Raw genomic sequence first — 23,865 nt, 5'->3', positions numbered from 1 at the left:
CCATAATGTAAGTGAGGAAGAAATAGTAGCTGCCACCAGCATGGCCGTTCCCTGAGGGGCAGAATCAAGTGCAGATCACCTTGAGGGGGGCCTGCTGGAGTGGGGAGGCTTGGGAAGGTAGAGACGGCCCCCGTCTTTTTTTTTTTTTTTTTTGGGCAGCATCACACAGCATGCAGGATCTTAGTTCCCCGACCAGGGATTGAACCTGTGCCCCATGCAGTGGAAGCATGGAGCCCTAACCACTGAACAGCCAGGGAATTCCCAAGACAGCCCATCTTGATCCAAGTGACTTTTCCCCTGGCATTTGTTTCATGATTACTCCTTCAACTTAGCATTTTTCTGTATACATGTCATCTGTTACAATTTTTTTAAAGGTAAAAAGTAATCACCTATGCATAAGCTCACGTCTGCAAATGTATTGGGGGACAGGATTGGGAGGAAGATATTTCCTTGAAATCCCACAGGTACTTTTGGAATTTCGTCAATGCACGTCTCGTTGGGCTCCCACCACTCCAACAAATCATTTCTTTAAGTGAGAAACGCAAACTGCCCGACATCAGACAACTGAGGGGCAAAATAAAGACACTGCTCTCAGAAGCCTGGAAGAATGAATGGACATCCTTGCGGATAGGAGAAGGCAGGAAGAGGCACGGTTTCCAAGACTGTTCTCAACTCTGGAGCCACACACTCTTGGGCTCACTTCCCCCTGAGAGACCCTTGAGAGTGACCTAGCCACTTTGGGTTTCGGTTTCAATAGTTATACCGATGTCAACGGGCTCTGGTGACAATTAGTGACATCTCAGATTGGGACCAGCATGCGATAAGCACATTAGAAGTGCCGGCCATGGGAATTCTCTGGCAGTCCAGTGGTTAGGACTCCAGGCTTCCACTGCAGGGGGCATGGGTTTGATCCCTGGTTGGGGAACTAAGATCCCGCAAGCCAAGCCAAGCCAAGCCACACAGCCAAAAAAAAAAAAAAAAGTACTGGTGGTTATCACCATTCCAGATTGGACTTTATTTTAAAGAGTACAAGTCAAAAAAAAAAAGAACAGGGCTTCCCTGGTGGCGCAGTGCTTGAGAATCCGCCTGCCGATGCAGGAGACACGGGTTCGTGTCCCGGTCCGGGAAGATCCCACATGCCGCGGAGCAACTAAGCCCGTGAGCCATGGCCGCTGAGCCTGTGCGTCCGGAGCCTGTGCTCCGCAACGGGAGAGGCCACAACAGTGAGAGGCCCGCGTACCGCAAAAAAAAAAAAAAAAAAAAAAAAAAAAAAGAACATTATGTTGCATACAATAATATTTGTGCATGTTGTGTATATTCATAAGAGTTTGTTTGTTGTTGTTCCTTTTGGCCATGCCTGGCGGCTTGCAGGATCTCAGTTCCCCGACCAGGGATCGAATCCGGGCCTCTGCGGTGAAAGCGCCGAGTCCTAACCACTGGACCACCAGGGAATTCCCGAGTTTGTATTTTTAAGTTGTCCCGCCAAATCTTTGTTTTAAATGGACCTGTTCATTAGGAAACTGGGAGACTGTCTAATATTCAAATTAATATGGCACTTGTGGAATGAATAATTGAATGAACAAGCAGATGAATATAGGCCCAGGTCTGAGCATGTAGATACCTGGGTGCCCACTGGTCTGTTCAGGAGGCCTTATCAGAGGGTGGCTGGAAGACTTGAGCCATTTGCTTGTGGTTCACTGGGGCCCCAGGATCTTTCTCTGCTTTTCTTACCCTGAACTCTATAGAGTATCCATTCCCCAGGGCAAAACCCAGGGCCTCTCTTTCTCACTTGAGTGGATGCCAGGACCCAAGGACATAGGGACTGAGAGGCAAAAAAACAGACGGCAATAACCTCCCCAAGCACGGAAACACCAAAGGTCCAAGACAGAGGAACGATTCAGACACACAGAGATAACAGAACATAAAAACCGCCCAACCGCTATGCCCCAGACATCACAATGTCCCTCCTCTGTTCCGAACTCTTCATGGCCCCCACCTCACTCAGGGTAAAAGTTAAACTCCTCCCCACAACCCACAAGCCCTGTACTACCTGCTCCCCTCCTCACTCTGCTCCAGCCTGAATGGCTTCCTCAGATGCTCTGTGAACATCTGCTCCTGCCCCTGGGCCTTTGCACTTGCCCTTCCCTGTGTTTGGACTGCTCTTCCCCCATGTCTGGGCATGGACTCCTCCCTCACCTCCATCAGATCTTTGTTTAAATGCCACCTTCTCCTCCAGGCCTTCTTGACTCGCCTCCCAGATCTAAAATAGTCCTCACAGTCCCCATCTCCCTTCTCTGCCTTGTATGTCCTGATACCACTTACCACTAACATATAATCTACTTTATCCTGCTTCTCCTCTGCCTCCCCCACTGTATCTGCCCCCAAGGGTGGGATCTTTTCTTGTGTCTCCGTCAGGGCAGGGCTGACTCTTTCACCTGGGGGTGATCAGGGGAGGTCCCTGCCCGCCCCCCGCCCCACCCCACCCCTCCTCCGCTGCGAGAGAAACACACCACCCCCCCCCCCCCCCCCCCCCGCCAGCAGATTCTGAACCCACTCCTGGAGGCAAAGACCCGAACGGGTGAAAGGCTCTTCAGTCCCAGAGAATCTGACATCCCCCTCCCTGGCCAATCTCTTACAATCTCCAGTGGCCACGGAAATGGATCCCCCAGCGCCTGGCGCCTGTCCCCTCCCCCCGTCTGCCCACCAGCTGGTTCTGTCCCCCCGCCCCCACTCCTTCCATTCAATCACCATCCATCTCCAGCGCGTCCAGCCGGTGCTGGGAGAGCCTGAAGCAGGGCTGGGGGCGGGGGGACATACACAGCTGTCCCCTGCGCCCCAGACAGCCGGGCACGGGACGCTCGCGGGGAGAAGATCACGGGAAACTTCCCGAGGGGGTTCAAAGCCCGCCAGGAGCACCATCCCTGTTCCCAAATCTCGGCGCCTGATGCGTCCCTGCCCCACACCAGGCCCAGAGGATGGGACGGAAAGAGCCCCCCAACTCCCACGCTTGGGGAGCTTGGGGGCTGGAGGAGGGGCCAGGAGAGGGATAGGAGTCGCGGAGGGTGCCGAGCAGCGCTTTCCCCGCGCTGCCTCCTCCAGGAAGGCCCCCCCGGGCACGCCCCCACGCGTCCCACCGGTTCCAAGGGAAGACCTCAGCCATCACCGCGCCCGCAGTCCCCCCGCGACCCCCAGCCCGGAACCCCACCGCCCTCCCCACCTCCCCACGCCTGCGCCCCCAGCCGGAGGAAGCGGGCCGGAGCTGGCCAAGGCGGAAGGAGCTTGAATGGGGGGCGCCCAGGCGGGGGAGGGCCGGGCCGCCCCGGGGCGGGGCTCGGACACGTGGGGGCGGCCCGGGAGGGGGCCCGGCGGCCGCAATACCTGTTGATCTTGTGCGCGAAGGCGCGGCGCTCGGCTACAGCCATGGCGCTCCGCGCTTCCAGCCGCCGGTTCCGCTGCTGCAGCCGCGCCCACCGTCCCCGCCGTGGCCGCCGTCGCCGCCGCCTCCCGGTTCTGGGCAGCCCGAACTGGGCGGGGACGGGGGCGGGGCCCTTCCGGGTGTCCCGGGCCGCTCTGTGCTGCCCCTGCCGGTCGGAGGCGGCGCGGATCCCCCGGCCCCCTTTGCTCCCTCGAGGCTGGGCTGGGGAAACTGAGGGGGGCAGGGGAGGAGAGGACACGAGACTGAGGCTGGGGGCCTCGGACTTCCTCCCGGGGGATGCTCTTTCTGCCCTCTGGCTAGCAATCACTATAATCACCATAATAATGATAATCTCGAGCGTTTATTAAGCACGGCCCTGTAGTTCTGATATGTGGGAGGACCTATCCTTTCCGCCGTTTTAAGGATGAGTAAACTGAGGCACAGGGATGTTCAGGCGCTTACCTAGGGGTCTCCATGGGATGTGCCCCAGTCTGGGGTGAGGGCAGAGGAGTCCAATTGGGCTCCGAGGCGCTAGGAGATGTGACACAGGACCCGGTGGTGGGACCTGAGTGAGCCAGTCTGGGAGGCTGGACCAGCCCAGCCGCCTCCAGTGCAAGGAGGATGTGCGGATGTCTTGGCCAGTATGTGGTCTCAAATTTCTCCCCAATGGTTCCTCTCCCAGCCCCAAGGCAGCAGTCTTAGTGGATTCTGCAGCTCCAGAATCCAACTGGGGCTGCAGAATCCACTAAGCATCTGCATATGCCAACTTCTTGCTCACGTCCCAGGCTTTGCATGCCCAGGCGCCTCCTCCTGATGGCCCTTCTAGCCCTGGTTAGAAAAGGTCCTAGGAACTGGGGGCTGAATAATGCTAGGGCTCAGCTCTACCTCAGGGCCTTTGCATGTGCTGTTCCCATTCCTGTGTATGGGTGCTGTCATTATCCCCCCCTTTTACAGATGAGGAAACAGAGGCCCAGGACTTCCCTGGTGGTCCAGTGGTTACAACTTCACCTTCCAATGCAGGGGGTGAGGGTTCGATCCCTGGTCAGGGAGCTATGATCCCACATGCCTCAGCCAAAACACCAAAACATAAAACAGAAGCAATATTGTAACAAATTCGGACTTCCCTGGTGGCGCAGTGGTTAAGAATCCGCCTGCCAATGCAGGAAACATGGCCGGGCCCTGGTCCGGAAAACTCCCACACGCCGGTGGACTAACTAAGACTGTGCGCCACAACTACTGAGGCTGCACTCTAGAGCCCCCGAGCCACAACTCCTGAGCCCGCGTGCCACAACTACTGAAGTCTGTGCTCCTAGAACCTGTGCTCCGCAACAAGAGAAGCCACCCCAATGAGAAGCCCACACACCGCGACGAAGAGTAGCCCCTCCTCACCACAGCTAGAGAAAGCCCATGCACGGCAACGAAGACCCAACATGGCCCAAAATTAAAATAAATAAGTAAAATTTTAAAAATATGTATTGTAACAAATTCAATAAAGACTTTAAAAATGGTCCACACTAGGCTTCCCTGGTGGCGCAGTGGTTGAGAGTCCGTCTGCCGATGCAGGGGACACGGGTTCGTGCCCCGGTCTGGGAAGATCCCACATGCCGCGGAGCGGCTGGGCCCGTGAGCCATGGCCACTGAGCCTGCGCGTCTGGAGCCTGTGCTCCTCAACAAGAGAGGCCACAACAGTGAGAGGCTCATGTACCGCCAAAAAAAAAAGGTCCACACTAAAAAAGATCTTTAAAAAAGAAAAAGAAAGAAAAACCGAGGCCCAGAGAAGCAGCGTGACTTGCCCCAGTTGCCCAGTGGATCAGTGTCAGATCCTGAGCCCACAGGAGGGAGGCTCCCAGGCTGGCATGTGACACGTGCACACGTGTGTCAGCAGCCCACGCACCTTCCCAAGTGGTCCAGCCACTTTGGCCTGGGAGATGCCAGGTGTAACCCTGGACATCACTCCCTGGTGTGCCCCACCCACCCTGGGTCACCCTTGCTGCAACCTGCAGCCTCCCAGGCTAAAGTCCTTTGCCTCGCCTTTCAGGCTGCTGGTAGCTGCTGGGCAGGAAACGTGAAGATGAGCAAAGACTGGCCGGTTTTTCCACTCCTCTTTGCCTATTTCCAGTCCAGCCCCCATCACACCTGGTCCCCCAGCTCCCGCCCTCACCCCTCACAGTTTGTTTTCCCCTCGATGGTTAGAAGGAGCCTGGCAACACCCAAATCAGATCCGCTCCCTCCTCTGCTTAGACTCCTGCATGGCTCCCACCTCATTCAGAGTAAAAGCCAAAGTCCTCACTGTGGCCCACAAGGCCCTTCATGATCTGACCTTGTCACCTCCCTGCCATCCCCTCCTCCCATTGTCTTCCTTAATCTCCAGCTGCGCACCCCTTCCATGTGGCTCTAAAGACTAGGGCGCAAGTCCAACTCAGGGCCTTTGTACACGCTATTCTCCTTCTCACATGTGGCTGCCATCACCATACCCCTTGTACAGATGAGGAAACTGAGGCTCCGGGATGCAGAGTGACTTGTGCCATTTTACCCAATGGATCTGTGTCAGATCTATCATTCCGGATCTGTGGCCCAGGGAGCCTGACTCCAAAGTGTTTGTCTCTAAATGCCAGCTGGGGGACTTCCCTGGTGGTCCAGTAGTTGAGAGTCCGCCTTCCAATGCAGGAGACGTGAGTTCAATCCCTGGTCGGGGAACTAAGATCCCACATGCCGCGGGGCAACTAAGCCTGTAGGCCACAACTAGAGGGCCCACATGCTGCAACTACCGAGCCCACATGCTCTGGAGCCCACCCGCCACAGCTAGAGAGAAGTCCGCACGCTGCGACGAAAGATCCCACATGCCACAACAATGATTCCTGTGTGCCTTAACTAAGACCCAATGCAGCCAAATAAATAAATAAATAAATACTAGTTGGGGGACTTCCCTGGCAGTCTAGTGGTTAAGACTCTGCACTTCCAGTGCAGGGGGCACCAGTTCGATCCCTGGCTGAGGAATTAAGATCCCAAGTGATGCTCAGGAATGGCCAAAAATAAAAAATAAAATAATAAAATAATAAAATAAAATAAAATAAATACCAGTTGGATCCCAATCCAGGTCAGGCTGTGTGACCCAGAGTAAATCTCTCAACCTCTCTGAGCCTCTGTTTCCTCATCTGCTCAGTGAGGGGTGTGGTCAGCACTAAGCTCCAGGCCCTTGTGGGAGCTGATTCCACACAGGAGCCAGTGGGGGCTATGAGCCCTGTCTTAGTGGAAAAACTTCTTCCAAGATCCCTCCAAATAAAGGTCCTGCTCCAGCTACCTGCCCACCCTGGTGCCCGCCAGACTTGATTAACAAGGCAGTTCCTCTCCAGGGTACGACCAAGCCTGACTCAGCCAGGCGGGGCTGGGGTAACCCTGGCAGCTGCTCAAACAGAGGCTGAGCTTGGTGGGGACTTTGGCCTCCTCTGGCTGGTGTGGGAGAATAGCCTGTGGGGTCTGATGGCAACAGCTTGCAGACCTGGGAGGAGAGACTGCACTGGTCCAGGTGGTGAGTTCAGAGTAGGAATGATCACAGGCAGGGCTTGGAGTCCTAAAAGACCTGGATTCCAACCCTGGCTTGGCCACAGCCAGGCTAAGTGACCTGGATGGGGTGGGGGTGGGGCTCTCTGGACCTCAGTTTCCTCACCTGTGAAATGGGGATGTTATCTTCAGAGCCGACCCTGTGGGCCCATGTTGGGTGCCCATGAGATATTGTCAGGAGAGCACAGGACCTGGGAGATGCTGCCTTGTCTGATTGTTTTTCCTGCTGCTTCCGGAGCCAGGGGAGGAAGCTGGGAGCTGGCTCAGGGTGTCCAGGCCTGCCTTTGGGAGTTTAAGTCACAAAGACAAAGGCTGGGTCCAGAGAGGCCAGAAGGGCAGGCCACAGGCTTCCTGTTTTTCTTTGAACAGATGGTCAAGCCTCCAGACGCTTGTCTGTGTGGATGCTAATCCATGGTCCCTGGTAATCACTTCTTATCCCCCCTGGTGACACTTCTGTCCAGTTTGCTCATTTCCAGTGCTCTTGTCACATTCCAACGTCTGGGAATTTTTCTCCAGGGGTCCCAGACACCCAAGGGGTCCACAAATAGAAGTCAAGGGGGTCCATGAATTTGGAGGGGAAAAACTTGCATCACTCACGCCTGCCCCTGCTTCTAAGGTTAACAGTCATTAGAGCTGCTACCGGGCCTCGCTATTTAAGTGTGAGGTAAGTTGTACAAATTCCATCACAATTAAAGCATATTTTGATAACTGTATCCCATGTAATAGGTTTGTAATGGGTTTCCTTTACCATCTGAGGGGTTTTATTTTAGGCACTTACAAACTTCCACTGATAAGGGCCCACGGCACAAAAAGGCCCCCCTACAACATGCCTTTCCTTTCCTAAAGCCTGCTGTGGCTCCCTATTGCTGCAGGAAGGAGCCATGCTCCTCCCAGTGGCCTACAGACTCCCTCATTTGCCCCATAAGACTGCTCCCCCTTCCTTTTCCCACCTCATTCATTCACTCCAGCAGCATTTTTTTTTTTTTTTTTTGCGGTACGCGGACCTCTCGCTGCTGTGGTCTCTCCCGCTGCGGAGCACAGGCTCCGGACGCGCAGGCTCAGCGGCCGTGGCTCACGGGCCCAGCCGCTCTGCAGCACGTGGGTTCTTCCCGGACCGGGGCACGAACCAGTGTCCCCTGCATCGGCAGGTGGACTCGCAACCACTGTGCCACTAGGGAAGCCCCAGCAGCATTTATTGAGCGCCTCCTGTATGCCGAGCATAGGAAGGAGGTAATGTCAGTGCTGAGACCTGAAGTTCAGGCTGAGTTGGGGTGGGAGGGAGTTCTAGGCAGGGACCAGCAAGGCAAAGATGGAGAGGAGAAGTAGAAGTCACCCGTGTGGAGGGCAGGGAGGAGAGGATGAGACTCAAGGGTGGTGAGTTCCAACACGACCTCCCAGTGGGGGCCTGGGCATAGCCCAGTGGGCAGTGGGGAGCCCTGGAGGGGTGCAGAGCAAGGCAGGGGCACCCTCTGGTTTGTTTCAGGAAGATCTGATTCTTCTATCCGCACTGGCCCCTACAGTGACCTTTTCTCCTCTCGAGTTCCCTGTGTCACCTGTCCCACCATTGAAGCACAAGTGTAAATTGATTGTAGGCAGCTGGGGCACACGTTGCAAGAACTTTCTCACCGACCGACCAGGGCTCCGGGGGACATCTTGCCTCTGTGAGATGGAACCTCTGAGGCACATTCACCAGATGAGCCAACTAGGCTCAGAAAGACTCCGGCGGGCCTTCCCTGGTGGCTTCCCTGGTGGCTTCCCTGGTTGAGAGTCCGCCTGCCGATGCAGGGGACACGGGTTCGTGCCCCGGTCCGGGAATATCCCACATGCCGCGGAGCAGCTGGGCCCGTGAGCCATGGCCGCTGAACCTGCGCATCCGGAGCCTGTGCTCGCAACGGGAGAGGCCACAACGGTGAGAGGCCCGTGTACCGCAAAAAAAAAAAAAAAAAGAAAAGAAAGACTCCGGCGACCCAGCTGAGAAGTGGTGGAGTTAGGACTTGAACCCAGAGCCACCTCTTGCATGAAAGCCCTGCCCTCCATCCTGTGGCATTTCCTCCTTAGCACAACTTTTTGGAGCAGGCGGCAATGACTTCCACAAAATTCTATCTTCTAGATGGAACAAGTTTTCTCAGGCCAGCAACTTCCTGTATCTCTACCACTGCACCTTGCAGTGGTTACATGCTCCGATGCTCAGGTTCAAATCCTGCACCTTGGCTATGATGCCAGCCTTAAAAGACTCATTTCACGCTTATTAGAACAGCTAAACTAAAAATATCGACAATACCAAGTGCAGATGAGGATGCAGAGAACCTGGGCCTCTCAGATGCTGCTGGGGTGAGACAGGCCGGGACCTGGGACCCTTTGTTGCCGTGCTTGCACCTGGACAAACGCCTCCTCCAGCAACAAAATACAAAGAAACTATAAGGGACTAAAAATAACTGCATGCATGCACAGCTGGGGCAAATTATGGACAAGATACAAAAAGACCAAAAACCCACACAGCACCACCGTGGGAGTGGACAGACGGCCTAAGCCACCCCTCCAGGAAACCTGTTACTTGTTTTTGCTCCCTCCTGCTGCAACAGGGGCCCCAGCAAAGCCTTGCCTGAATTTCTTGTCTGGCCTCTTATCAATTTCTATTGATTAAGGAGGCCAAGAACCCTGGCTGGGAATAGTGGGAATGCAAAATGGTGAGCCACTCTGGAAAACAGTTTGGTGGTTCTTAAAACACTAAACATGCAACCACTGTACGGCCCAGCAATCCCACTGCTGTGAATTTAGAAATGAAAATTTATGTTCACATAAAAACCTGTACGTGATTATTTACAGTAGTTTTATTCATAATCACCAATAGCTGGAAACACTCAATTGTCCTTCAGTGGGTGAATATAAAACAAACTTGGGTCCATTCATACAATGGAATATTCTTCAGCAACAAAAAGGAACAAACTACTGATACAGGCAGCAAAGCTTTACGCCCAAATGTTTTATGTTGCAGTGAAAGAGGCCAGGCTCAAAAGGCTGCGTGTCGTATGATTCCAAATATATAACATTCTCAGGAAACAGATGTCTAGCATGAGAGAGCAGATCAGTATTTACCTGGGGCTGACTGCAAAAGGCCAGCATGAGGGAATTTGAGGGATTGTTTTGGAGTTTGGGAGCTCACTGTCAGGACAGCGGATGATGATGACCCAGTAATCAGAGCTGTCGTGGGGGGAATCCCAGGCACTGAGGCACCGAGGGGGCCCTGATGCAATATTTGACCCAGCCGGAGGGCTTCTCAGAGGAGGGGGCATCTGAGCTGAGACTTACAGGCTGTGCTGGAGTCCGGCAGGTGAAGAGCCTTCCAGGCCATGGGAACGGCATGAACAGAGGCCCAGAGGAGAGACATTCAGGAAAGTGGGTGGCATTTATTTGACTGAGTATAGAGATTTTTTTTTTCTTTGAGATTCATCCTTTTTTTTTCTTTTTTCTTTTGGCTGCTCAGCATGACTGGGGGGATCTTAGTTCCCCAACCAGGGATTGAACTGGCACCCTTGGCAGTGAAAGCACAGAGTCCTAACCACTGGACCACCAGGGAATTCCCTCCAAAATTCATATGTTGAAGCCCTACTTCCCAGGACCTCAGAATGGGACTGTATTTGGAGACAGGCGTTGGTTGGTTTGTTTTTTTAAATTAATTTTTATTGAAGTATAGTTGATTTACAATGTTGTGTTAGTTTCTGCTGTACAGCAAAGTGAATCAGTTACACATATACATACATCCACTCTTTTTTAGATTCTATTCCCATATAGGTCATTACAGAGTATTGAGTAGAGCTCCCTGTGCTATACAGAAGGTTCTTATTAATTAACTATTTTATATACAGTAGTGCGTATGTGTCAATCAGAGATAGGGTCTTTAAAGAAGTCGTTAAGTTAAAAAGAGGTCCAGTTAAGACAAAGCCACCCCAGGTTACAGAGGTGTCATGGGTAAAGAGGAGAATCTCAGAGGACTGGGATTACCAGGTCACCTGGAGCGATGCAGAGAGGAGACGGGGTGGGGGTGTCTCCAGGGGGGCAGGGCCAGAACTCAGAGCGACAGAAGCCACTGTGCTTCCTCCAAAAACCCATGAGGAGAAACTTCCGATGTGGGAGGGAAGGGCCCGTGACAAGAACCTGCTCCAAGGGTTCAAGCCACAAAGCAAGGTCTCAGCCTGTTTTCTTTAAGGCCACAGAGGAAATAGTTACTAGATCAGGGATGGGCTGACCTGACCTCAGCCTTTCGGACTGAGCTGTGGGCATCTTCTCTCTCCTTCATCTTTCGTATTTACTCCCGTGGATGGACAGCTGAACTCGGGCTACCCTCAGCCTGCAGTTTCTCCTTACCTCCAGCTCAGAAGCAAAAACTATACTTTAAAAAAAAAACAGCTTTGGGACTTCCCTGGTGGTGCAGTGGTCAAGACTCCATGCTCCCAATGCAGGGGACCTGGGTTCGATCCCTGGTCAGGGAACTAGTACCTGCATGCCACAACTAAGACCCAGAGCAGCCAAATAAATAAATAAGTAGCTATACTGTGGGGGAGGGATAAATTAGGAGTTTGGGATTAACATATACACACTACTGAGTAGATATATGTGTATGTATAACTGATTCACTTTGCTGTACACCTGAAACTAACACAACAATGTAAATCAACTATACTCCAATAAAAATTTAAAAAAACCAAATACGCTACTGTATATAAAACAGATAACCAGTAAGGAGCTACTGTATAGCACAAGGAACTATACTCAATATTTTGTAATACCCTATAAGGGAAAAGAATCTGTAAAAGTATATATATATATATATATATATATATATATATATATATATATATATAACTGAATCACTTTGCTGTACACCTGAAGCTAACACAACTTTGTAAATCAATTATACTTCAATAAATTTAAAAAATAAATTTAAAAATAGCTGTATTGAGATATAATTCACATACCACACAATGCCCCATGTAAAGTGTACTCCAGTGGTTTTTAGTATTTTCACACATGTGTGCAAACTTCATCATGGTCAGTTGTAAAATATTTTCATTACTCAGAAACTCCTGTACCCTTAGCTCTCACCCTCTTGTCTCCTGTCCTCTGTCCCCATCCCCTGAGCCCTGTGCAACCACTAACCTACCTTCCTGGACTTCCTATGACGGGAATAAAATAACATGTGGTCTTTTGCATCTGGCTTCTTTCACTTAGCATAATGTTTTCAAGGTTCATCCTTGTTGTAGCGTGTGTCGAAACTTCGCCATTCCTTATGTGGCTGAATAATAAATATTTCACTGTATAGATATACCCGGATTTGTTCATCCATTCATCAGTGGGTGAACTTTGGGGTTGTTTCCACCATTTGGCTATTGTGAATAACGAACGCTTCTCTGGATATCTGAGTACAAGGTACTTGTGTGTGGTTAGGATTCTGAGCTCTCACTGCCGAGGACCCGGGTTCGATCCCTGGTCTGGGGAACTAAAATCCCACAAGTTGCGAGACGTGCCCCCCCCCCAAAAAAGGAAAAGTCAGCAAAGTACTCGTGTGGACGTATGTTTTCATGTCTCTTGGGTGCATATCTAAATGGGCCAGATGGTAATTCTGTGTTTAACCTTTTGAGGAACTGCCAGACTGTTTTCCAAGGTGACTGTGCCATTGTACATTCCCACCAGCAGTGTATGAGGGCATCTATTCCTCCACATCCTCACGTGAAAACTCTCCTTGAGCCCATTTTGTAGATAAGACTCAGGTATACTGAGGCCAAGCATGGATCAGGATCCCACAGTCAGTGAGGGGCAGTGCCAGGTCTGGCACCCAGATCTTTAGACCCCAGACACAAGGGTTTTCTCATTTCACTGAAGCTTGAATAAAGAGTTGATGGGTCTTTATTGAGCTCCTACCGTGTACCAGGCACTGAAGATATCCAGTGAACAAAGCAGACAGGAATCCTTGCAACTGTGAGGAGTAGGGGCATGGAGAGGACCTAGATTATTTAAAATAATGTTACTAAGGTTAATATAAGGTAGAAAAATTTGGAGGAATATATGGGATTAAAAGGAACTCTTTGGGGACTTCCCTGGCGGTCCAGTGATTAGAAGCACTTTCACGGCCAAAAAAATAAGTTGGGGGGACTCTCTTTTTCTAGGTGGCTATCAATTTTTACAATGTTTGGATGTTTTTACACTAAGCATAGGTTATTTTTTTATGCTCTTTTAAAATTGTGGTAGGATATATATAACACAGAATTTGCCATTTTAACTATTTTTAAGTGCAGTTCAGTCGTGTTAATTACATTCACAATGTCATGCGACCATCACCACTATTTAATTCCAAAATTTTTTATCACCCCAAGCAGACATTCTGCACCCATTAGGAATAACCTCCCTGGTGCCACCCCTGGTAACTTTTATTCTCTCTTCTGTCTCTGTCAGCTTGCCTATTCTAGGTATTTCTCTTTAAAAAAAATTTTATTGGAGTATAATTGATTTATAATTTTGTGTTAGTTTCAGGTGTACAGTAAAATGAATCAGCTATACATATATCCCCTCTTTTTCAGATTCTTTTCCCATAAAGGTCATTACAGAGTACTGAGTAGAGTTCCCTGTGCTATATAGCAGGTCCTTATTAGTTTCTTTCTTTTTTTTGCGGTACGCGGGCCTCTCACTGTTGTGGCCTCTCCCGTTGCGGAGCACAGGCTCCGGACGCGCAGGCTCAGCGGCCATGGCTCACGGGCCCAGCCGCTCCGCGGCACGTGGGGTCTTCCCGGACCGGGGCACGAACCCGCGTCCCCCGCATCGGCAGGCGGACTCTCAACCACTGCGCCACCAGGGAAGCCCCTCTTTCTTTTTTTAAAAATTTATTTTATGCAAGTGTAGTTGATTTACAATGTTGCGTTAATTCCTGGTATACAGCAAAGTGATTCAGTTATACACATATATACATTCTTTTTCTGTTCTTTTCCATTACAATTTATCACAGGATATTGACTATAGTTCCCTGTGCTATACCGTGGGACCTTGTTTATCCATCCTGTATATAATAGTTTGCATCTGCTTATCCCAAACTCCCAATCCATCCCTCCCACCCCCCAGATATTTCACATAAGTGGCATCATAAGCACAGACAGTTTTTGTGATGAAAAATAGCCAGACCTCATTTTGTTTTTAAATAATTGATGCCAGCAGTCACACCTGCCCATGTTAAACACAAAAAAGGTGTCAAGGGATGCCTGTTGGGTCTTCGGGTGTTAGAAGGGCTGCAGATGAGGGGCCAGAGGCTACCCCTGGCAGACTCTGAAAGCCAGGCCCAGGAACAGGAGGTGAGGAGGCAGATGTAAGGCTGGACTTCCAAAGGAGACAGCTGTGGGCTCAGAGTCTCCTTTGCCTCATGGAAGCCTGAGAGTTTCCTGGCCCGAGGAATAAGGGGGTCAGACCGGAGTCCACGAATAACTGACCAAGTTGCTTTGTCAGGTAGTGATATCCCCGTCACCCGATGTTCTCAGAAAGAAGCCAGGTCCAGGGAATTCCCTGGTGAACCAGTGGTTAGGACTCTGTGCTTCCACCGTTGGGGACCCAGGTTTGAGCCACGCGGCACGGCCAAAAAAAAAAAAAAAAAAAACAAAGAAGCCAGATCCAATGTTGTAATTGTCTGTTTACACATCTGGATCCCCAAAATATCTGAGTTTGGGATGACAGGGACTGCATCTGTCTTGTTTGACACAATGGTGGGCATATACTGGGTGCTCAATGGATGCTCTTTGAATAAAAAATTGAATGAGGGCTTCCCCTGGGGGCACAGTGCTTGAGAGTCCGCCTGCCGATGCAGGGGATACGGGTTCATGCCCCGGTCCGGGAAGATCCCGCATGCCGCGGAGCGGCTGGGCCCGTGAGCCACGGCCGCTGAGCCTGCGCGTCCGGAGCCTGTGCTCCACAACGGGAGAGGCCACGACAGTGAGAGGCCCGCGTACCACAAAAAAAAAGAAAAAAAAAAAATGAATGAATTAGAGAGTGAGGAGATGCCACCCATCAGAAAGGAGACTTGATTTTGGACTCAAGAGACAGGCCTTCACATCTCATCTTTGTGGGCTGGGGCACAGGGCTTCTGCCACTGTGCCTCTGGTTTCTTATCTGTAAAATGGGTGTAGTAAGAGCACCTACCTCCAAGGAGGGGAGGGAAGAATCCAGACCATTTGTCAAGCACCTGGCATGGAGTAAGGACTACGGGAAATGTCTACACCAACTCTCTCAGATCTTTTAAGAGAGAACCACAGAAAACAGTCTGAACCCAGACTGAAAAGGAAATTCCTGTGCTGGGCGGGACTGTTTTCCATGACCCCTGAGGTCCTGGCTAAGTTTCGGGTCAGAGCTGTCTTTTGTTTCTGCAGATCATCTCTCTCTCGCATGGTCCAAGATGAAGTCGTGGTTTCCAACATCCCCGCCAGGCTCAGCAAGGAGCATCCGCTGAGATGGTGAGAAAACCCTCCCAGGAATGCAGAGGCCTCGGCCGAAGAGGTCGCCTGTCCTCCACTGCCACGGCCCCCCCGCCCCGCCCAGGCACATTTTACAAACAATCAAAACATCCCTCAAGTTTCTGAACAATTTCTTCTGTATGCCAAAGGAATCCATGTTCACTCTAGACAACTTGGGAACATTTTTCAGAAAAGACTACATAGGAAAAAAAAAGTTGCCCAAAAGCCCACCAATGCTGGCATTTTGGTGAATTTCCTTCTGGTCATTTTTCTCTACAGAACAGTTATCTGTGTGAAGTTTTCAAAAGTTGGGATTGTTCTGAACGCACGATTTTGGAAACTGCTGTGTCCTCTTGGCAACATGACAGGATTTTTCTATGTGGGTTTTCCCCACCATTGACCCTCCAAGGCCTTGGTGGATTCTGTACTTTAAGATAAGAAACACTGGGGACTTCCCTGGTGGTCCAGTGGTTAAGACTCCATGCTTCCATTGCAGGGGACCCGTGTTCTATCCCTGGTCAGGGAACTAAGATCCCACATGCCACGTATGGTGTGGACAAAAAGAAAAAAAGATAAGAAAGACTGTATATTTGTGGGCAGATGGGTGGACGACAAAACATCTATGTGGTGGTTAAGACTGAGGTCCTGGGGTCAGATTCTGGCTACCACCACTGTTGGACTCTGTGGGACAGTTTTTTTGTGTGTTTGTTTGTTTGTTTTTGCGGTATGTGGGCCTCTCACTGTTGTGGCCTCTCCCGCTGCGGAGCACAGGCTCCGGACGCGCAGGCTCAGCGGCCATGGCTCACGGGCCCAGCCGCTCCGCGGCACGTGGGATCTTCCCGGACCGGGGCACGAACCCGTGTCCCCTGCATCGGCAGGTGGACTCTCAACCACTGCGCCATCAGAGAAGCCCTCTGTGGGACAGTTTTAAGCTTTGTGCCTCAGTTTCCTCATCTGTAAAACAGGGATATATTACTCCACTTAATCTCGCAACAACCCTGGCCCCCACAGTGAGTCAACAGCAGAGAAAGGATGTGCTTAAGGATGACACCGCACTGCCTTCCCAGCAAGTTATAAATATCACACCTTCAATGCTACGTTATTTATATAAAATCACAAAACACTCATTAAACGTTGTCTGCTTTGCCATGATTCATTATATCCAGCATACATGCTTTATGGAGCTTTCTGTATTTGTGTTCTATGTCCTCATTAAAAAAAGATTTTTAAAATAAATTAAACGTCAAATAGCACAAATGAGTTTGGAGCAAAAAACAGATGCCATTACCAGATATTTTTAAAAATTAATTAATTAATTATATTTATTTTTTGACTGCATTGGGTCTTCATTGCTGCACGAGGGCTTTCTCTAGTTGCGGCAAGCGGGGGCTACTCCTTGTTGACGCGGGCTTCTCATTGCGGTGGCTTCTTTTGTTGCGGAGCACGGGCTCTAGGCATGCAGCCTCAGTAGTTGTGGCTCACGGGCTCTAGGCACCCAGGCTCAGTAGTTGTGGCACACGGGCTTAGTTGCTCTGTGGCATGTGGGATCTTCCCAGACGAGGGCTTGAACCCATGTCCCCTGCATTGGCAGGGGGATTCTTAGCCTCTGAACCACCAGGGAAGTCCCATTACCAGATTTTTTATTTTTTTAAGTTTCTCACTGATTTTATTTTATTTTGGGGGGTATTTTTTAAAGTATTTTAATTTAATTTAATTTATTTGGCTGCATCAGGTCTTAGTTGCGACAGGAAGGATCTTCGTTGCAATATGTGGGATCTTTCATTACAGTGCTTGGGCTCTTCATTGTGGCACACGGGCTTCTCTAGTTGTGGCATGTGGGCTCACTAGTTGCGGTGCGTGGGCTTAGTTGCCCCGTGGCATGTGGGATCTTAGTTCCCAGTATTTCTTTTCTTATTGAAGTATAACTGATTTACAATATTATATTAGTTTCAGGTGTATGACATAGTGATTCAATATTTTTATAGGTTATATTCCATTTGAAGTGATTACCAAATAATGAACTTTTGTTTTTTTTAATTAATAGAATTTAGTTTTTCGAAGTTTTAGGCTTACAGAAAAATTAAATGGAAAGTACAATTCTCACATATCTCCTCTTTCCCTGCTCACCGTTTGCTTTATTATTAACATCTAGCATTAGTGTGGTAAATTTGTTAAAACTGATGAACCAATATTGATACATTATTATCAACTAAAGTCCATAGTTCACATTAAGTTCACTCTTGGTGTTGTACATTCAATGGGTTTTGACAAAGGCACAATGTCTTGTATCCGCCAGTACAGCGTCGTCGTTCAGAACAATTTCACTGCCCTAAAAATCCTTTGTGCTCCCCGTATGCCTCCCCCCAACCCCTACCCCTACCCCCACCCTGAATCCCTGCTACCCAATGATCTTTTCTTTTTTTTGAGCCTTGGAACATGCGGGATCTTAGTTCTCTCACCAGGGATCAAACCCGTGTCCCCTGCAGTGGAAGCATGGAGTCCTAACCACTGGACCACCAAGAAAGTTCCCCAATGATTTTTTTTCGTTTTTTTGCGGTACACGGGCCTCTCACTGTTGTGGCCTCTCCCGTTGTGGAGCACAGGCTCCGGACGTGCAGGCTCAACAGCCATGGCTCATGGGCCCAGCCGCTCCGCAGCATGTGGGATCATCCCGGACCGGGGCACGAACCCGTGTCCCCTGCATCGGCAGGTGGACTCTCGATCACTGCGCCACCAGGGAAGCCCAATGATTTTTTTTTAATTAAAAAAAATATTTATTTATTTATTTATTTGGTTGGTTGCACCAGGTCTTAGTTGCGGCTCGCTGGCTCCTTAGTTGCATCATGAGGGCTTCTTAGTTATGGCATGTGAACTCTTAGTTGTAACATGCATGTGGGATCTAGTTCCCTGACCAGGGATCAAACCCAGGCCCCCCGCATGGGAGTTTGGAGTCTTATCCACCACGGCACTAGGGAAGTCCCTCACCCAATGATTTTTACAGTTTGTATAGTTTTGCCTTTTCCAGAATGTCACATGGTTGGAATCACACAGTACATAGCCTTTTCAGACTGGCTTCCTTTCACTTAGCAATATGCATTTAAGCTTCCTCTTCAATCAATTCTGTTCCCCAGAAATACTGTCTGAATTAACATATAGCCTCTTTCTTTAACCATCAGTCACAACCAATCCCCTGTGGATGGAATTTAGGTTGCTTCTCCCTTTTCACATTTATAAATAATGGCGTGGTGGACATCTCTAGAGCCACAATTTGGGGCTTCCTTAGGAGAGATGGAATCGGGAAGGTGAATTGCTGGCAGCTGCTGATTTCAATACCCAGTGTCAAACTACCCTTCTGCTAGATGTACCAACTTACACCCTGCTTGACCTTATATCTTAATTCCCCTTGGATAGGTTTCCAGGGACTTATTTGGCCTGGAGTGCTTCCCAAATCTGCTGTAAAATGACCAAGATTCTATTTATTTATTTATTTATATTGGGGTACAGTTGTTTTACAATATGGTGTTAGTTTCTACTGTACAGTGAAGTGGAGTTCCCTGTGCTACACAGCAGGTTCTCATTAGTTATCTATTTTATACATATTATTGTATATATGTCAATCCCAATCTCCCAATTCATCACACCCCTCTCCCTCCCCTCTTGGTGTCCATATGTTTGTTCTCTATGTCTGTGTCTCTATTTCTGCCTTGCAAACAGGTTCATCTGTACCATTTTTCTAGATTCCACATATATACGTTAATATACAATATTTGTTTTTCACTTTCTGACTTACTTCACTGTGTATGACAGTCTCTAGGTCCAACCACGTCTCTACAAACGACCCAATTTCGTTCCTTTTTATGGATGAGTAATATTCCATTGTATATATATGTGCCACATCTTCTTTATCTATTCAGCTGTCGATGGACATGTAGGTTGCTTCCATGTCCTGGCTATTGTAAATAGTGCTGCAATGAACATTGGAGTACATGTGTCTTTTTGAATTACGGTTTTCTCTGGGTATATGCCCGGTAGTGGGATTGCTGGGTCATATGGTAATTCCATTTTTAGTTTTTTAAAGAACCTCTATACTGTTCTCCACAGCGACTGTATCAATTTACATTCCACCCCACGCAGCTTGTGAGACTTTAATTCCCTGACCAGGGATGGAAACCGGGCCCTTGGCAGTGAAAGCGAGGAGTCCCAGCCACTAGGCCGCCAGGGAATTCCTGTGAGAGTGTTCTCGTGGGGGGGTTCTTTAAGCTTTGTGGCTTGTTTCCTTCGCAGCAAGAAGAAAAGGCAGCCCCACCCACTGCCATGAGAGGGCAGTGTCTGGAGGAAGGCCTGACACAGACAGAAGCAATGGTATGTATCCCTAAGATGAGAACTGCTGTGCTAGAAAGCTCTAGGAGGTGCCATTTATATGCTTTTAATGGGAGCAGCGGCCCCTAGAGTTGTACAAGGAGGCAGCTCCAGAATCGACACCATCAGCTGCTGAATCATTCCAGGGCAACATGGCAGTTCAAGTTCACTAGTAAATCTTCCTCCATTTTAGACGAAATTCAACAGCTATGCTGATCGTAATGACTTTGCATTCTTCCCAGAAGGTACAAACATATCCCTTGGCCTGTACAGGCTGGAGCAGGGTCCTGCAATATCTCAGAGACTGATAATAAAAAGAAGTGGAGTGAGTATGCCTTGTTGCTGCCTAACTTCCCTGCCTGGCTGATGAATGACCCTCGGTCTTGAATCTCAGCACGCTGGCTTGGCTGTGGGTCTGTCTCCTGGTGACTGGCTTGCTAGAACCAACAACACAATGACAGGTAGATAGAACCCAGCAAACCATGAGGAGACGTGTGTCAGACAATAAATGATAGCCTGGAAGGCGTGTCAGCAAATCTACTTGAGGAATTCAAATTATAACCGAAGTGAAATGATGAGGAAGAGACACACTTGGTTCAAATCCCAGATCTCCCATTTATTCCCTGGATGAGCTTGTGGAGGTCAGGCACCCCCCTCTGGCCTCAGGTTTCACATCTATAAAATGGGCATAAAAGTAATTCCAGCCTCACAGCTGAATGTCCAATAGCTTGGCTGGACAATGATTTCTCATCGTGAGGCAGAAGTTTTGCCATAATAATCAGATGATGTGGAAGACTGGTCATTGCATTAGTTTGCTCGCTCAAGAAGCATTTATTGAGCACCTACTGTGTGCTAGGCACTTCTCTGGGCTCTGAGGACACAGCAGCTCTTTGTAGGGCATGAGGAAGACTTGGCTTTGCTCTGAGTAAAGTGGGAGCCACGGGGGAGTGGTTCTAAACAGAGGATGAACCCAAACGACTCGGGTGCTCACAGGCGCCCTCTGGCGGCCGTCGGGGAAACACACTGTGGGGGAAGGGGAGGAGCCCGGAGACGAGGGAGGAGGCTACTGCACTGGTCCAGGTGAGCGAGGCCAGGGGATGGACCCGGAAAGGGGTGGAAAGCGGTCGCGTTTCGAAGGATCTTAATGGTGAGTGGACCCCGCCCTCCATTTCCTCTCGAGGAAGAGGAATTCCAGACACTTAGATATCTAACCATCGTCCTTTCTGACCCTTTCTTTCTGCCAGAGGCTGCAGCCAGGTCCTACCTGCGGGGACACCTTTTGGATATCTCAGTCAGATGGCTGTCTTGGCTGAGGGGCCACAACTCAGATGCCCACCTGACGGACAGGTTGCTGGAGGGAGGTGGAGGCACGCCGGCAAACTGGAAATTGACCCTATGCCCCGTCCAGGAAGGGGAGAGCAGGTACTCAGCTCAGCCGCAAGGGGCCACCGGGCCACGGGGCGGGGCGTGGAGGAGCGGAGGAGGGCACTTCCAGCATGATCACATCTCTGGATTTTCCAAGAGAAACTCCAAATCGAGATGTTCAATTGAAAATGTTTAAAATTTTTTTTAAAGCCCAAGTCACCAGCAAGACCTGAACAGCATCCCTATTCTTAGAAAAAGACCCCTCCCCGGACCCTGGACGTGGCCCCTTTTCCCAAACCTTTTGCTTCCCCCCCCCCGCCCCCCTCCCCGCACAGGCAGCTGAAATACATGCTGTCGGCTACCCACTGTTTTTTGCTTCTGTTAGTTTCCTATGGCTGCCATAAATTAACATAAGTTTGGTGGCTTAAAACAATAGAAAGGTATTCTCGCACCTTTCTGGAGGCCAGAGTGTGAAATCAAGGTATCAGCAGGGCCGTACTCCCTCCCGGGACTGAGTCCTTCCTTACCTCCTCCAGCTCCTGGTGGCTCCTGGCATTCCAAGCTTGTCTTCACGTGGCGTTCTCCTCTCTGTGTCTGTGTCCAAATCTCCCTCTTTTTTTGCTTTTTTAAAAAATTAGAACACTATAACCCTAAGCCATTGGGTTTAGGGCCCAAACCCACCCTAAATCCAGAATGATTTTTTTTTTTTTTTTTTTTTTTTTTTTGCGGTATGCGGGCCTCTCACTGTTGTGGCCTCTCCCGTTGCGGAGCACAGGCCCCGGACGCGCAGGCTCAGCACAGGCTGCGGACGCGCAGGCTCAGCACAGGCTGCGGACGCGCAGGCTCAGCGGCCATGGCTCACGGGCCCAGCCGCTCCGCGGCATGTGGGATCTTCCCGGACCAGGGCACGAACCTGTGTCTCCTGCATCGGCAGGCGGATTCTCAACCACTGCGCCACCAGGGAAGCCCCAATCCAGAATGATTTTATCTCAAGATCCCTAACTAGTTACATCTGCGATGATCCTCAAATAAGGTCACATTCGAGGCTCCAGGTCATATGAATTGAATTCGGGGTGGTGGGGAGGTCACTATCCCACCCACTACATTGTCCAAGGTGATCAGCAGGGGATGAAATTCCACAGGAGCTGCAGGAAATGTGTGTTGACATCATTCGCTTCCCTCTTTCCCACATGGAGGCCTCTATTCCTCCTCCATTTATTTATTTCATTATTATTTTTTACTGTGGTAAAATACCCACGACAAAAAATTTACCATCTCTAACCATTTTAAAATGTCCAGCTCAGGGGCATGAACTACAATTCACATTGTTGTGCAACCATCCCCAACACCCATCTCCAGAATTTTTTCATCACCCCAAACTGAACTCTGTCCCCATTAAACACTCACTCCCCATTCTCCCCTCCCCCCAGCCTCTGACACCCACCATACTACTTTCTATGTCTAGAAATTTGCTCACTCTAGGGACACCCTGTAAATAGAATCATAGAGTATTTGTCTTTTTGTGACCGGCTGAGTTGTGTCTTCAAATTCTTATGTTGAAGTTTGAATCCCTAGCATCTTAGAATGTGACTGTATTTGGAGATAGAGCCTGTAAAGAGATAATTAAGATGAAATGAGGTCACTGGGGTGGGCCCTGATCCAGTATGACTGGTGGCCTTATAAGAAGAGGACACACACAGAGGAAAGACCGTATGAGGACACAGGAAGAAGACAGCCAGCCGCAAGCCAAGGAGAGAGGCTTCAGAAGGAGTCAGCCCTGCCCAACACCTTGATCTCAGAGTTTTAGCCTCCAGAATTGGGAGAAAATGAAAGTGTGTTGGTACTTTGCTAAGGCAGCCCTGGCTGACTAATGCACTTGCTTATTTCACCCAGCAAATTTCCAAAGTTCACCTCTGTTGTGGCATGTGTCAGAATTTCCTTCCTTTTTAAGCCTGAGTAAAACTCCATTGTATACATACACATTCTTTTTTTTTTTTTTTTTTTTGCCGTACGCGGGCCTCTCACTGTTGTGGCCTCTCCCGTTGCGGAGCACAGGCTGCGGACGCGAAGGCTCAGCACAGGCTGCGGACGCGCAGGCTCAGCAGCCATGGCTCACGGGCCCAGCCGCTCCGCGGCACGTGGGATCTTCCCGGACCGGGGCACGAACCCGTGTCCCCTGCATCGGCAGGCCGACTCTCAACCACTGCGCCACCAGGGAAGCCCACATACACATTCTGATATTCATTCATCCACTGATGGACACTTGGATTGTTGCTACCTTTTGGCTATTGTGAATAGTGCTGCTATGAACATGGGTGTACAAATATCTGAAGCCCTGCTTCCAATTCTTTTGGGTGTATATACCCTAGGAGTGGAATGGCTGGATCGTATAGTAATTCTACATTTAACTTTTCTATTTTTATTTTTAAAATTGTATTCATTTATTTATTTTGGCTCCACCGTGTGGCATTCAGGATCCTGATTCCCCAACTAGGGATCGAACCTGTGTCCCCTGCAGTGGAAGGGCTGAGACTGAACCACTGGACCCCCAGGGAAGTCCCACGTTTGACTTTTTATTTATTATTTATTCATTGCTGTGCGTGGGCTTTCTCTAGTTGCGCCAGCAGGGGCTACTCTTCGTTGCGGTACACGGGCTTCTCATTCTGGTGGCTTCTCTTG

The 23,865-nt window shown here is 49.8% G+C and overlaps 1 protein-coding gene across 13 annotated transcripts in view; it reads right to left on the bottom strand.

Annotated features, from left to right (window-relative positions):
• The window catches only part of DOCK6 (dedicator of cytokinesis 6), a 42,773-nt gene extending 39,258 nt beyond the window's left edge, over positions 1-3,515 (bottom strand). For all 13 annotated transcript variants that reach the window (XR_010840438.1, XR_010840437.1, XR_010840439.1 and 10 more), the window contains exon 1: positions 3,379-3,515. Coding sequence is in view for 9 of the 13 variants with exons in the window: in XM_067032749.1 (XP_066888850.1) it covers positions 3,379-3,422 (44 nt within the window). In the remaining 4 variants the exon portion in view is untranslated. The remainder of the gene's footprint in view (positions 1-3,378) is intronic.
• Positions 3,516-23,865: the final 20,350 nt, after the last annotated feature.

This window comes from Kogia breviceps, chromosome 4 (genome assembly GCF_026419965.1).
Source record: "Kogia breviceps isolate mKogBre1 chromosome 4, mKogBre1 haplotype 1, whole genome shotgun sequence".
NCBI lineage: Eukaryota > Metazoa > Chordata > Mammalia > Artiodactyla > Physeteridae > Kogia > Kogia breviceps.
The sequence above is the reverse complement of the archived record's forward strand: the minus strand, read 5'-3'. Positions and strand labels throughout refer to the sequence as shown.